A 14,836-nucleotide genomic window follows, 5' to 3' on the forward strand; every position below is an offset into this window, starting at 1 on the left:
TCACTGAGATTATAGAAATAGATTTGGCAGCATTATCTTATTTAGTTGGATGGACATCTGTCACTTACATATAGAGCTCTCTACACATTGACTAGTAAGTTATTTGCACTCTGAAGAAGTGGTATTATTGGCTCAGGACTGCATAAAGTTTGCATTTCTAAAATTGTGTGCCATATTCTTGTCTCTTATCTTAAGAATCTTAATCTTCTATGGATGTTCAAAGAAAAAGTTGGTGGGAATTCTTTTACAACAAAGAAAAATGTTCAGAATTTTCTTTCACTTCTCATATGCAATTTTGCATTTTCTGTCCTTGCTAACTTTTGAGAATTATTGGGAGGGCTTTTTTTTTTTTTTGGGGTTTTTTTTTTTTTTTTTTTTTTTTTTTTTTTTTTTTTTTGTGGTTGGTTTTTTGGTTTTCCCTTTAATAACTAATTATTGATCTTAGAAATTCTTGTGCTATGCTCCATTGATATGGAATCTATCAGAGAATGGAATCCCATCCCAGGCAACAACAGTGCTAGGTCTACTAAATATTGAATATCCAAAGGTATCATAGTTAATTGTGCATTTCTTGGAAAGGATATCAAATACTATGGTTGAGGATTGCAGCCAATTTCAACTATTAGGGCTGGCTTGCAAAGGAAGTTAGAGGGAGGCTGTGAGATTATCAGTGTTCTGGCTGCTCTACTGACACCCTGCAGGATCCATATGTACCTCTGTACTTTGTGGGCCTCTGGACACCCCTAGTGTGAGGTACCCAACACCATTTTGGTGTTCTGCTGCAAGACTGACTGGGGGGACATTTTTGTGGGGCACTACAACCTGCAGCCCATCCTTGCACACTTTCAGGCAAGCTGTCAGAGGCAAGGGATAATACATGGATGGAGGGGGATGGGATGTGAAGATAATAAGTATATTTTCCTAAAGAAATTTCCTTCACCTTTACCTGAATAATCTAGACCTGGCTTCTGTCAGGGACTGGCTATAAGAGATGGTTTGAGAACATAATCAAGCCTTAACTTTTCTTTTGGCCCTTTTCAGTGCTTCTGAGTCCCTTGGTAGAGTGTTCCAGCTCTAAACCAGAGGGTCTGTTTCTTGAGGCTGGAAGTACAGGTTCATCTCAGTGTTCATTCAAATGTTAGCTTTGTATTTGAAGAAAAGGCAGAGGTTTTGAAGCTGTGACAAGTAGCCACCATTGGGACAGTACCGTTCAGTATCATCACAATGCCACCTTTGCTTCTGGTTATCCTAAGAAAAGGTCTGCATCTCTCCACCCTTTCTTTGATTTGACTCTTCTCACAAAGGTCTTAGCAGATGCATTTGACATCTCTTGAATGTCTGGTGCATACTGTTGTGTTCAGTAGCACCTCAAATTTCAGATACTCTTATTTACCTTGGTGAATATAAATTTCCATTTGTGTAAGAAAATTTCAATGAACAGTCTTGTTGTCTTGTCATAAAGAGTTTTTCAGTCAAACATCATTAACCCAGATTTTCACATTGATGGTTTTATATGTAATGATTTTCTGGAACAAAATGATAAACATCTTAGGACATGTAGTACAGGAATAAGAATTTTTTTACTATTTAATTTTGAAGGTGGAAGCTGTACAGATCTTGCATGATTTTGCTGGTGTGGGAAAACTGGGTACAAGAGCAAGTAATTCTGTCACTGAGCAACATCATTCATGACAGCCCTCATAACCATGAGAGTTGAAAGCTCTCCAGCTTCCAGTCTTGGCAAACACATCGAGTATCAGCTCAAGATTCAATGGCAGCTCTAACTGCATGCCATTTTGAATTGCAAGGTTCTTAGGAACCCTGCAGCATAATTTTTTTCACCCTCAACATTGAACACAAGACATTTGGGAAGGTAAAATTCAGTTCCAGTTCCAGTGGTGTGCAAGGGGCAAAAACAGCACTGGGAGGAGTTGATGACTTTGTTTCTGCTGTTATTTGCTCAGTGAATATGGGCTGCTTTGCATCCTTTGTGTGTGAACTGTGCACAGCTCACCCCCATGGCCTCCTCACTCTGCTGTGTTGGGCAGCCTTCAAATGGCCCCTGTGCATCCCTTGGGTATTGTAATTGCCAGGGCTCGGCTGCAAATAGGTTTGCTTGTACTTGGTTACAGAGGAAAGAGTTGGATTTTCACTCTTTAGAGCTAGGCTTGATAATCATGGGAGGTTTTGTATACATTTTCATGCTTCTGTGTTGACAAATGAAGACCAGGGTGACTCAACAGGAAGTTTAATTTTCTGGTAGTTGTCAATGGCTCTACCATCACTGCGACATGTGAAAATATATTTCATAATAGGTATATGTGTGATTCACAGTTCTTTTAGTTTGGCTAACTGATTTCATGCCAGAGAAATACTGCAGAATGTGCAAGTTATTGGTGTGGTTTTTTTGTTTAGGGTTTTGGGGTTGGCTCTTTTTTTTGGCTAGAACTGGTATTTAGTGTTAGCATGCCTGGATACCTCCCTGAGGATTAATTTATCAAACACTAAATAAAACATGTCTTCTGACTCTTTTCTTTTTCCTAATGTTTATTTTCCATGCCAATAGAGAGGTTGCATTTTTAAACAGAAAGTGGAGGGAAAGCAAAAAAAAAGACTTAATAGGAGAAGAAAGATGCTGAAGAAATGAGGGATGAGGAGCCAGTCTATTGTGCACCAATCTATCACTTTCTCTTGGGAGAATAAGGAAATGACTTGTCTATAAAATTCTCATTAGACTAAAATAAGCACAAGTTTCTTCTGGAATCTAATTAGGCAATGTCAAATTGAGTAATAAAGGCTTGTTTTTTAATGAACTCCTGAGGACACTGGCAGAGCTTTAGCACTACTAAACTGTCTCTTACAGGCAATTTCCCTATCTTCATGGAACTGTTATATGGGTGGGTATCTGGGGAAGAAGAAAAAAGGGTCATTTATCAGAGTTCTACAATTTAGAAAGACAAATGTCTTCCTGATCATCAGCTTGTCCACATGCCAACAGAAAAATCTGCTATAATTTGCCTCTTTTGTTATTCTAGTCCAATTCTCTGTGAGGATGCTTGTTTTAGAATGAAGTTGTTTTTTCAAATTAAATTGGCCAGCGGTTGGTTTATCATATTTGAAACAAAGGTGCCTAAGTATGGCACACACAATATTAAAACAAACTAGTTAAATAATTATATCAGAAGTTATTTGACTATTTTAGCATCATTCTTTATTTTGTTCCAGAAGATCTAAATCTGGAGGATCATTTAGCCTTTAAGAGGTGACTAGAAGGTAATTAGCATTAGTTTCCACTGCATATGCAACAACTGACCAACTTCAAAGTATTTAGTGGTTTGGTTAGATTCAGATAAGCAACGTTGGGCTTGCGTGTTTATCCAGGACTTATCTGAACTATTTGGGTTGAAGGAGGTAATGGCAACAAAACCTACAACTAACTGAAAGTTAATATTTTACATTAATAAAACACCAGCTATTTTTAAAGAAAGGAGCAGGAAAGACTGAAAAATTAGGACACACTCCTTGACTGATATGAATCACTTCAGCATTTTTAAAATTGATGTAGACCACTAATATTTAACTTCCTTCCATATGTGGAATCCTAAAGGTTTTCCTTACAGGGTATATAAGTCAGGATCAAGTTTACTTATTAATGTAAAATCTTTTGCATACATTTAGAGTGTTCTCAGGTGTTTTGGGTTCCCTTCTTGAAAACTTCCTCGTAACCCTTTTAAAATTTTATTTTGAGTAAGTATTCAGGCAGAAGTAAGTAGGTAGCATTTAAGTGATAGTCCTAAGCTCTGATCTTTCCTGATTTATTATTTTCTCTTGCTCTTCCTTTGAATGCTGGATGGAGAAAGTAAGTTAATGTACTAATATTTCCAAAAGGCTTTTTTTGGGGAAAAAAAAGCTTTAAAAAGTTTTTAGGAACTTCAAGTATCTTCCTCATACTCTGTTGAGGAAACTGACATCAGGGACTTTGCTGAAGCCTTTGAAAACAAAGTACTCAGTGACTTCTAGTTTCTAGGCCAAATATGGTGGACCTTTAACCATGGATGAGCTAGAATGGCTTGACTGAATTGGCACATGGAATGCAGCAGGCTTCCCTCAGGTGAATTTAGGTGAGGCCCAGAAATATCCATGCTATGAGTAGAGGGACTAGGAAAGTCCAGCTGTATGTTTGCAGGTGTCAGCAGAGAGATTTGTACATTGAAAGTGAGGTTCAGAAAAACTAGCTGGTATGTGGGCTTTGTTTCTTTTTCCTTTTGAAGTGTGAGTAGTGGGTGTAGCTCTGGGGTGTCCAAAGGGCAGAGTGTCAGGGCACACCTGCGGCCAGAGACAGGTTAAAGCATCGCCCAGAGATTGTAAAACACTTTCTTGCCCTTTTCAGTTTTGCTTGACTTTCAACCTTCCCCCATCTCTCCCCAAGGGTGCTTTTTATACTGGCTAATTCTCCCCTTCCTTCATGCTGCTCCTTCTGCTGAGCATCTGCTGAAATCCAGCTCCCACCACACCTCACACTGGTGTTGGATGGGAGCTGCTCTGTCTCCCTCATTCAACCTGCTGCCCCACACCAAAGAGAGCAGTCTTAGTACCTCCAGTGCTTCTGCAATCTTTTCCATTCTGGTTCCCATTTTTTAACTCCCCTTTAGGTGCCTGCAGACTGTCCTTACCATGGTTGCTTCTGGTGTGCCATGCCCTTGCTGCTTTCCATGGGGACAATGCTGCAGGGCAGAGGGTTTTGTAGCACAGCTTGGATATGCACTTCAAGCAAGAGCAGTGCTGACTATATGAGTCCTCCACCTTCATGCTTTGTCAACCAGACTAATCCTTGAGCTGAAAATTTCAGTTTAATATACACATCTGTACATGCAGATTAGCCCAGGGTCATTAGCTTTCTTTTAGAAGAAACATTTTACATTAAAGAACATAATTGCTGAGCAAATATGTAAGGTATTTTGCAGTTGCTATTTTCCAGCCTAGCCCTTGATTCTTGATTCTGGTAAAATATACACACAGAAATTTAGCAACGCAGCTCATTCCATGCTGAGTGTCCTGCACACTTGTAAACTGTTTCTCAGACTGGCACCAGCTTGACCTGGGCTTCAGCAGCTTGGGGATGTTGAACCCATTGAATAGGCTTTGCAGTCATCAGGGTTTTCAGTGAGCAGTAAGTGAGACTGTGCTGCAAGATTAATTCAGTGGTTTTCAGAATGGAATTTCAAAATGCATAAGAGGAGTTACAGGGCTGCACACTCTTCTCTTGATGTGTTGTCCTGCATGTATGAGAGTTCAGAGGACTGTATTTAATGCATAAAATCTGAATATTTCTTTATTATTCAAAATAATTTCATAGGGGCTTTTCTACTTAAGAATAAGAGACTCAGATATATACTTTGTACCTTTCAATGTTTGTCAAAAATGAAATTATCAGAGCCAACTTTGAGACTATTGATCATCTCTTTTCAAGATATACCTCTTTCAGCTTAGGTAAGTGAAATGGCCACAGTAGCATCTACAATTTTCTCCTGTGTTGCTCTGTATTTATCCTGGAAAAAGAATTTCTGATTACTGCAAGTAATGAAGTACAAGTCTTCTGTTGTTTAGGAACTGAAATGAAGGCAGTTAACATATTTGCAAATGATCATTAAATATCATGATTCCTTTAAATTTTGTGTTGAATTCAAAATTATTTTAAGGAGATTTTACGGTCCTGAATACCTCAGAGCTGTGACTCTTGTTTTTTTTTTTTTTTTTTTTTTACAGTGGGCTCAAAGATTTATTGGTGTAGGGCTGATAAATGGCCTTTATTTTCAGAAGGACATAACACTTATTCCAAAGCAGGACAGTGCACCCTACACAGCAGAGAAAGACTTAGATTAGTTGCTGAGGTAGGGTGTGGAAAGAGAACGGTGCCGTGGGCATTGTCTGACTGATTGTAGCTCTGTGATTCTGTAGCTCCATGTACACGTCTGTGTTTCAAAGTCTTTGGCAAGACTCCTGTTGGTTTCTTGGGCTCTTTGATCGAGCTAATTTTGAATAAAATATACTAGGGAAAAAACCCTAAAAGCAATAAATGGAAAATGGGCATTTTTCCCACAGAAAATGGGGTATGTGTTATTTCCAAAATTTTTCTCAGAACCACTCGAGGTCTCCAAAGAAGACCTATTTTTTAGCTGAAACTATTTTGCATTAATAAACTAACTCTTTTTAAACAAATATTATATTTCCACTTAATAAGTATTTTCTGATCTTGCTTCCCTGGTGAGTTATTTTATTATTTTCTTTATGTTCTTTTTTGGTTTTCTTTTTTTGCAAAATGCCAGAAAATGCCGAAAGAGAAAACCAAAAAGGAAGGAAGGGAAACTAGTAAGAACATGCAATCAAAAATGTGAAAAGTAATATTTGTTTTGGTGTTTGCTTTTTTCCAAATGGCTCCATGAAAATTCATTTTGCACAACACTAATCCAGTGCATGGGCAAACAAACCTGTTTTCTGTTAACAAAGTTGTCATATAGCACACAAAGATGAATAAAGACAAACTCTATGAGAGTCCAAAAATGTCTCCCCATGAGATTCACCACTCACACATGAGAACTTGATGGCTTTCGGCTCATGTGGATGTGATCCCTCCTGTCATGAATATGAAAAGGCAGTAAGGAGAGGTAGCTCTGCCAGTGTCAGCTCATCCCTGCTGAGCTGTGCTTGCTGAAGAGCTCTCCCGAGGGCTTTGGTTAAGGGATGAACACAGCATGGCCCAGCTACATGATGCACGCTTCCAGCTCTTCTTTTACCCTCTTTCCTCCCTGTCTCCATTCCAGTGCTTGAGTAACCCAGTAGCTCCTGAATGGACTGCAAAGAACTGACATCCATTTTTAAGTGAATTGTCACTGAATTTGGTTTCTCTTGACCAGTCAGAGTTAGTAAGGAGTTTGGCCAGTTGGCCATCAGCAGCAGGTGTCTAGGGCAGTGCTGCCAGTCCTCCCAGGACATGATCCTTCTCTTCATCCCAGCTCTTGGCTCTACCTGTTCTGTTAACCCAGGGGAGAGGGAGGGTTGCATTTAGGATGCTACCCTGTGATCCTCAGCAGCCTACCACAGGATTTTGTTCAGCTGAACTGATGGGCTTCTCTCTCATCCTCTAGATTGCAGTTTTGAAGGAAATACATACAACAGCTCCATGAAATGGCACCTCCCCAGCAATCCCTGTGTTACATACCAGTGCCAGGTAAGGATGTCATAAATATCGTGCTAATTGAGTTATAAGCTTTTCCCAGGAAATCCTGAGCCTTCATTTATCCAATCCAAATAACTTGAAATATTTTATGTCCAAAGCACAATATGGACTTTGCATTTAAAGTAATTTAAATCCACTTAGATGCAGCCAGCTATAACCAAATATTCAGAAGTATAGGTTTTAAATGACTTGAGTACCCCAATATCCAAACTTTGCTGAAGGAGAGGTACACAGCCATGCCATTTCCTGCTGTCTTGATCTTGAAGTAAGTCCTCTTTTTTTTCAGTATTCTAAGCCCTTTTGTGAGATACAAATTATTTTAGTAACTGGACACTTCTGTGTGTATGTGTTCATGAGTTTTACCTTTCTTTAAGAAAAACCCACAACCAAATCTTTTTTCCTGGGCTCCTGAACGGTTAACACAGTGGTATTTTTGGTAGCTTGGCTATCTGCAACCATAACATTTTCAAGATTGTTGCTTGTCAGGCTCAAACCAAGTAATTATGTAGGCAATTTTAGCTTATGTCTGTAAATAGGTCTGCCATTTTTGCTGACAGTTTGATCTGGTTTTAACAGTAACACTCAGGCATCTACTAAGAATGGCAAAGAAGAGATTTGTGAGTATGAAGAGCTTCTGCTAAGAGGAGATGAGAGTTTCAAGGGGTTTTTTCTCTTTTTCTCTAAAACTTCTGCTCTGTGAAACCAACCAATTTTTGAAAATAAGTGCACTGAGATGACTGAAGCTGGGCCAGTATTCTGTATCCTTGCACCTAATGAAAAGAAATTCACTACTTGAATTTAGATATATTGCATGTGGTCAGTTCTTTATTGCCTGTTTCAGTGTCTAAATGCAAAACTGGGTGATTCTGTTTACCCTAGATCCACACATTTAAAAAAGAATTTGGCCTTGCCTCAAACAGCTGTAAGTAAAAAAAAAAAGTCAGCAGCTTTTATGCATAGACCCTCACACCCAGGTTTGTTCAGGACTCTTGACTTCTCGAATGAGTACAGGAAATGTTAATTTACTAATACTTATCAGGCAAAATATCAAAGATAAGCGTCTCTCCTCTACAGAACAAGATGCCTTTATCTGCTTGCTGAGTCCATTTTCCTCCAATAGGAGAGGGAGGAGAATGCCTTGTGTCTGGCCTGTTTTCACCAGAGCTGCATGGCAGATTACCGAGGTTAAGGATTCCTGATAAAGCAGGATTCCTTTCCCTAAGAGGATGCTTGGTTTTTTTACCTGATGCATTTTAAGGCAAATCCCAGGTCTGGAGTCAGGGAGACTGAAGTGGGTCTTTTGAGTGTGGATTAACCTGAATCCTGATACCAGGCAGCAGGTACAGAAAGAAAAGAAATTTTGAAAGCCAGTGCTTTGCAGCATGTGCTAGGCTTTAATCCTACTGAACATAATTGTGAATTTTTGCTTTTTAAAACAACCCCAATGCTAACAGTGAATGTGTCTTATCTGCTTCTCCTCCAGGAAGGAGTGATAGTGGAATCAGAAGTACAGTGTGTTGTTCATTGCAAAAACCCTTCCAAACTCAAGGGAATGTGTTGTCCTGTGTGTCCAGGTGAGATTTTATGGTTAAGATGCTATTCTACATGTGCAGCTGTATTTCTTATGATACTCATCATCACCTGGGAGGCTGCCTCTAACTTATCTGTTATACTCAACAAGTTACTAAAATGTGGGCTGTTGGCTCACAATAAACAGTATAACAAAAGATTTATTTGATATGTTTTAGCAGGGGATGCAGGGGCAATATCCTGTGCTAATATTCACAGCTGTGTTTATGTCATTTTTTAGAGGGGCTGTGAGGTGGGTTTGCATGACCGATGACCATGATTTTGTTAGGAAGGTAGGGATAAGAGTAATCATAAAAAAGAAGATTATTTTATGAAGGGGAGTGAGAATGGGTTGCCTTTATGAAGCACAATGGCAAATTGCTGTAATTTTTTAGGTTAATTTGATTTTATCAGAGATTTTGAAGGTAAGCATTGCTCCAGTTGTGATATAATGGATTTATTATATTTTGATTAGTTATAATATCTGGTAATATCTAGTATAAACTGAGGGAGTAAGAATGAATTATTAAAAAGTAAACAGCCCAAAAAACTGTTTTAAAGGCACTTCTGTTGGAAGACTTATCCTTGCCTTGACTTCATTTTTGCATATTTATGTGCTGTAGAAGGATGTTTTCTTTCCCCCTCTCCCCCCACCTCCTCCCCACAAAAGACATTTAGGGATTCTCAAGGATTTGTTCAGGATTTGTTTTCTTCTGAAGTGATCCTCGCTCTACAACTACCTGAAAGGAGGTTGTAGCATGGTGGGGATTGGTTTCTTCTCCCAGGCAACCAGCTAAAGGACAAGGGGACACAGTCTCAAGATGAGCCAGGTGAGGCTCAGTCTCCCCTGATGATAAAAGGAGGAATTTCAGCATGAAAAGTGTTTTTAACCTTATAATGGGCTGTCCAGGGTGTTGGAGTCACTATCCCTGAAGGTGCGCAAGAAATGACTGGATGTGGCACTTAGTGCCATGGTCTACTTGACTAGATGGTAATCAGTCAAAGGTTGGACTTCATATTTTGGGTGTTTTTTCGAACTGAAGCAATTCCATGATTCTGTATTGGAGAGGATGGTACGATTAACTTTTCATATTGCTGTACAGTGGGGCGTGTTAGGGAGAAAACTCAGCATTCTGTTGTGAGCTAAACTTATTCAAATGGTGTTTTCCAGGTTGTGTATTTGAAGGGAGACTTTACAATGAAGGAGAAGAATTTAGGCCTGAAGGAAATAAATGTACCAAGTGCTCTTGTATTGTAAGTATTTGCCTTTTGGCATTGTATCTCCCTGTACGAACTTCAAAAGGCACGTTATTATTGCCATAACACAGCAAAAAATATAAGGAATCCAACACTAAGATGTTTTCTTCTCTTGGAATTCAGGTCTCTCTTGAAGAATTTATGGCATTAATACATTGCATCACTCACAATTTGAATTTATTATCTTTTCCACTGTATGCAGGTGGAGCAGGTTATTTGGAAGAGGGCTGATCTGTTGAGTTAGTGGTGCATTTTTTGTGATAGGATCATGCAGGAGGAGACAGAAATCTTTTTGGCCTTCATCTATTGATCAGCATTTATTACATGCTTCCTTAAGCCAAACTTTTCCAAGTATTCCTTTCAACTATATGCAACAAGGGCTTTTGCTCTGAATTACTGAGTGAAAGAATGAGGGTTGCCTCCTGTGGCTGTCCCAGGTGGATTTTTGGCTTGATGCTTGATGAAAAGGTCATATCCTGGATTTTATTCTTGACTAGCAACAATATAGAGAGGAAGTAATAATTGTGTCCTTTGAGTAATGAGTGCAGGCTTCTTTTTCACTTCCATTAAGTTAAAAGATTACTCTGTATGAGTTGGGGCAGATAGCTTTGGCTTCCTTTCTGTAATCTGTGAGATGAGTAAAACACAAAGTTCAAATTGCTGCTTTTGTTGCAATTTGTGGGCCAGTTATCAGCAGAATATGTAAGGCTACATTTCAGCAGCATGCCAAGAAATTAGTCAGTACCAGATACAGTTCTCCTGCATCATTAAAATAAAATCAAAAAAGGAGGAGAGAATGATAGACTTCAAGAATTAATGTAACTTTACACATATACACTGATTTCATGAAGCTGCTGCAGACTACTTGAACTGTTCTGTGGAGAAAAAACCTCTGGCAATCTTCAAAATTAATTTGCACTAAGTCATCACTGCTCCTGCAGAGATCAGGGTGCTAAAGTAATTTTTTGAAAAAGTTTTAATCCTGCAATAATGAAAACATGCCATCACACATGTCACAGTGATATATGCCCTGGGCTCCTGCTCTGCTGAATGCCTTCAGTCCCAGGCTGAGAACTCCCTCTGTACTTGGTGGGTCCCTTTCTCACTTCAGCTTCAGCTGTAAAGCAGCAGCTTTACACTCTGGCTTTCCTGAGTTATGTTCCTCAGGGTAAGGTAGGTCTGAATGGTTCAGAAGTCTGTGGAGACAGGATTGAGTCTTTTTGGGTTCTGCTTTGCTCTTTCATAAGTACTGTACAGATATTGCCTATTGCCCAGTAATTGGCGTACCAACATCTCCTTGATCAACTTTCCTTTGTTCTCTGACTATCAAAAGCTTCTGTGCAGAGAAGAGCATTGCAGGGAGGTACCTTTACACTGGAGAGCAGTGTAAAGAAATAACAGAATTAAGGGTCACACCTGAAGATCTGACCTTGAGAGTTACCAGTAAGAAGTTTAAAACCACTTAACTATTCCTTCCAAGAAAGACACCATGATTGTTTTGGATGTTACTGACATCTCTTTAAAATGTCCAGCTCTCAGTCTGAATCTTTCTGACAGCTAAAGAGGTGCCATCTGTGTGTAGGCCACGCCAGACCTTCCTTCTGTCTTTCTGCAGAGCCTTTTATACCCCCTTGCCAGTCTCCCCCAGAACTGGAAACTGCTAATTCCTATGTGATTTAAATTTGAAGTAAATAAAGGGGGCATCCTCAGAGCTGAGATAGCAGTTTGCTGCCTGCTTTGCATCCCTTTTGGGAATGGCTCCTGAGTGAATCTCTTATCTAAGCAGTTGGTGGATGGATGTCTTATTTGAAGATACCTATCTATTCATGCAAAGTGATGGAAACAGGCTTGTGTGATGTGCTGTAATTTGTGCAGGCTTTAACAGATGGATGGAAGCTCTTCAACCCAAGTTAGATTTTTTTCTGGGATTTCAGTCTTTTGTGGAAATTTGGCATAGGGCATAGCACAAACTGTTGCTAAGGTATTTTGGGAAAATTATACCTTATACATGGCAAAAGGATTCCAGCTACTCTCACTTCAGGGGGAATTTTGCCTTTTCTTGGGAGCAAGCTCTTCAAATGATAGAGGATTTTGGAGTCCACGGGCCATCACTGTCCCAGGGGTAGCTCAAACTTGGGACTACAGATGCCATTGAACAGGAAGAAAGTAAAGAGGGATGGCTGAGGTTTGTTTTCCTGGAGAGATGTAGGGTTGATCTGCTAAGGCTGGCCTCACTAAATGTATTAAAATGAGGAATTACTTAGATAAAGTATTTTTACTGTTGCAAAATGGTGTACCCAGAAGTAAGTACACATCTTCAGATCAGGACTGTGGGAACATATTTTTGGACAGCACTTTGGTAGTTCAGGTTTGTGGTATTATCAGCTCCAAATGGTGCTGCCTAGATACTACTGAGCTCCCAAAGAATGTGAAATGGCTGTTGTTTGTTTAATTGTTTTTTAACAATTGTTTGTGTAAATAAGGACATAACTGGGATCTTGGGAGCTGGGGGTTCCCATCTGGGTGAGGCAGGCTGGCCAGTTGCAGGGCTTCCTATGTGTTCCATGGCCCTGGAGGACAGAGAGAGCAAAGGCATGGCTCACCTGGGCAATTCACGCAGTCCTTACCTGCTGGGTGCTCAACTCATTAACGTGGTTCCTGTTTAACACCACTTGAGTTCCTAGCTATTGTCTACTGAAAACCAGACCTAACCCACCAAACTCATTTCATGGAGGGCAGCGAAACCAGCCATTAACTAATAACTTTTGGGCTGTTACCGAGCCAGGCGGTGCTCGGCGGCAAGGCGGAGATGAAAGGCGCTGTATTCCATTACTGCTCTCCTAAGTGAGCTGCTCCTTGGGGCGACTAAGATTTCTTGCTGAAAATGAGAATGTATCACCTCTCACTCAATGCATATTGCCTGTCAGGAGTGAACGAGCTGGCTTTTAATGACTCAGTTTCCCTGGGGAAAAGCATTTGTGTAGGAATGGTGGATGGGATAATGGGGATCTCCTCGCACCCCGGCTGAAACCCAGCTGTCTTGCAATAATTCATCTGTCTGGCCTGTTCCTGCTTTTCGTGATAGGCCAGTGGCCTGTTCTAGAGAAACCCTGGCTGTTTTCTGTACCATAAGCGCCTACTTAAATGAAGGACTGGCTTCTTTAATCAAGTGTTATTTCTCAGATACTACTTTTATGAGATCAAGAGTGTTTCTGCTTGCACAGTAAGAACACTTGGCTTACATGTTTCCTTTCCTACAGCCTGCATTAAAATAGTCAGACTATGATTATCGTAAATGTTTTCATTTTCTCCTTTGATGTAGCACGTTTGGGAAAAAAAAATAGCGGAGGGGGAAGGAGACAGGGCCAGGGAGGGAGGAGAGGAGTTTTGGCAGGAAAGTGACCTTGTGTGAGAGCGGTAACCATGGAGAAGCTTATCTTTAGGTGGTAGTATCCAAACTCATAAGTAGCCCCTTTTGACTCCTTTGAGCGCTGTTGCCCAGACCGTGGGCGCTGCGTGTTCCGGCATGCGAGGCATGCGGCCGTGCGAGGCACCGCCACGCTGGGAGCGCGCAGCCCCGCGGAGCCGCCTCGCTCCACACCCCTGCGGGGAGAAGGGAAGCGGACCTGCTTGGGAAATGGAGGCTGGGTTATGGCGTTACTGGGAGTGGGAAAGGTTGCATTGTCTGTCTGTCCTACAGAGAGACATGTCCCGGGGACGACCATCAGCAGGGTGGTTACGAGTGTCCGGTCTCCAAACAGCATCGTTTCACAAAAGGTATGCTGTCCTCTTAGCTGCACTTCCAAAATGCTTTGGAACAAATAAAACCCAAATAGCTGGAAGCAGAGCACAGGGATTGGAGGCTCTTTGAGAGCTGAGTCAAAAAGGAGCCTCTGCTCAATCTCCTTTGCATCACTGGGGGCTTTTAAACCACTGCTCAGAGGGGTTCAGCTACTGGTGCCCAGCTACTGGTCTGCAGGTGCACTGTGGGTGTGTGTGTGCAAGAAATGTCACTTATATTCCTGCATGGTAGGATACAAATACTGAATAATAAACATTTTGCACAAAGAAAAGGAAATCACAGCGGCAAAATCTGTTTCTAAATCAATGAGTAACAGACGTTTCGACTGTGATAAGTAATGAGAAACTACACATGTAAATGTTTTGGATGTTTTGAGCTGAATAGCTGCAGCTATTCAGAAGTAATATGTCTGATCTGAACTACTTATCTGGGCTCCTCTTCAGTTAATTCAGGGAGAGAGAGAGGTGGAATAGATTACTCTCTGCAGATGCTTATCTTCCTCCACTAACTAGAGGGGGAGCATACCCAGCTCCTGGCCCCAGAGATGGCTGAAGATAGCCAAGACCAATCCTGCCCCTGCAGTCAGCTGGGTGATTAAGCATCCTGATACTGCTTTAAAGGCTTGGCTTTAGCCGGTGTTGGGAGCTGCTGGAAAACATTCCCACCACAAAAGACAGTGGGGGAGGTACGCCAGTCTACTGGGAAGCTCAGGGGAATGCAGAATTAAATGTATCCTCAGTGAAGGCTGAGGATAATTCAAATTCAAATTTCCATCCTTAGTGCAGTGCCAAATGCTGATCTTCCCAAATTTTCATGTACTTCAGCTGCTTTGATTCAGCTCCAAACTGCAGCAGACACTGTCTGCCCTTACTCTGGGGCTAAGAAACACAGACAAGGAGTCGTAGTGAGGGGTGGAAAAGCAAAGAGTTGGTCTTTTGGTAGGAGCAGTGTTCACATCTTCAAAGTTAGTG

At 40.8% G+C, this 14,836-nt stretch overlaps 1 protein-coding gene across 3 annotated transcripts in view; it reads left to right on the forward strand.

The window, feature by feature from the left end:
- The window catches only part of BMPER (BMP binding endothelial regulator), a 151,351-nt gene that overhangs the window by 32,746 nt on the left and 103,769 nt on the right, over positions 1-14,836 (forward strand). For all 3 annotated transcript variants that reach the window (XM_030235372.2, XM_018920694.3, XM_030235364.2), the window contains 3 exons: positions 7,146-7,228; positions 8,721-8,811; positions 9,978-10,060. In XM_030235372.2, the coding sequence (XP_030091232.1) occupies positions 7,146-7,228; positions 8,721-8,811; positions 9,978-10,060 (257 nt within the window). The remainder of the gene's footprint in view (positions 1-7,145; positions 7,229-8,720; positions 8,812-9,977; positions 10,061-14,836) is intronic.

This window comes from Serinus canaria, chromosome 2, assembly GCF_022539315.1.
Source record: "Serinus canaria isolate serCan28SL12 chromosome 2, serCan2020, whole genome shotgun sequence".
Taxonomy (NCBI): domain Eukaryota; kingdom Metazoa; phylum Chordata; class Aves; order Passeriformes; family Fringillidae; genus Serinus; species Serinus canaria.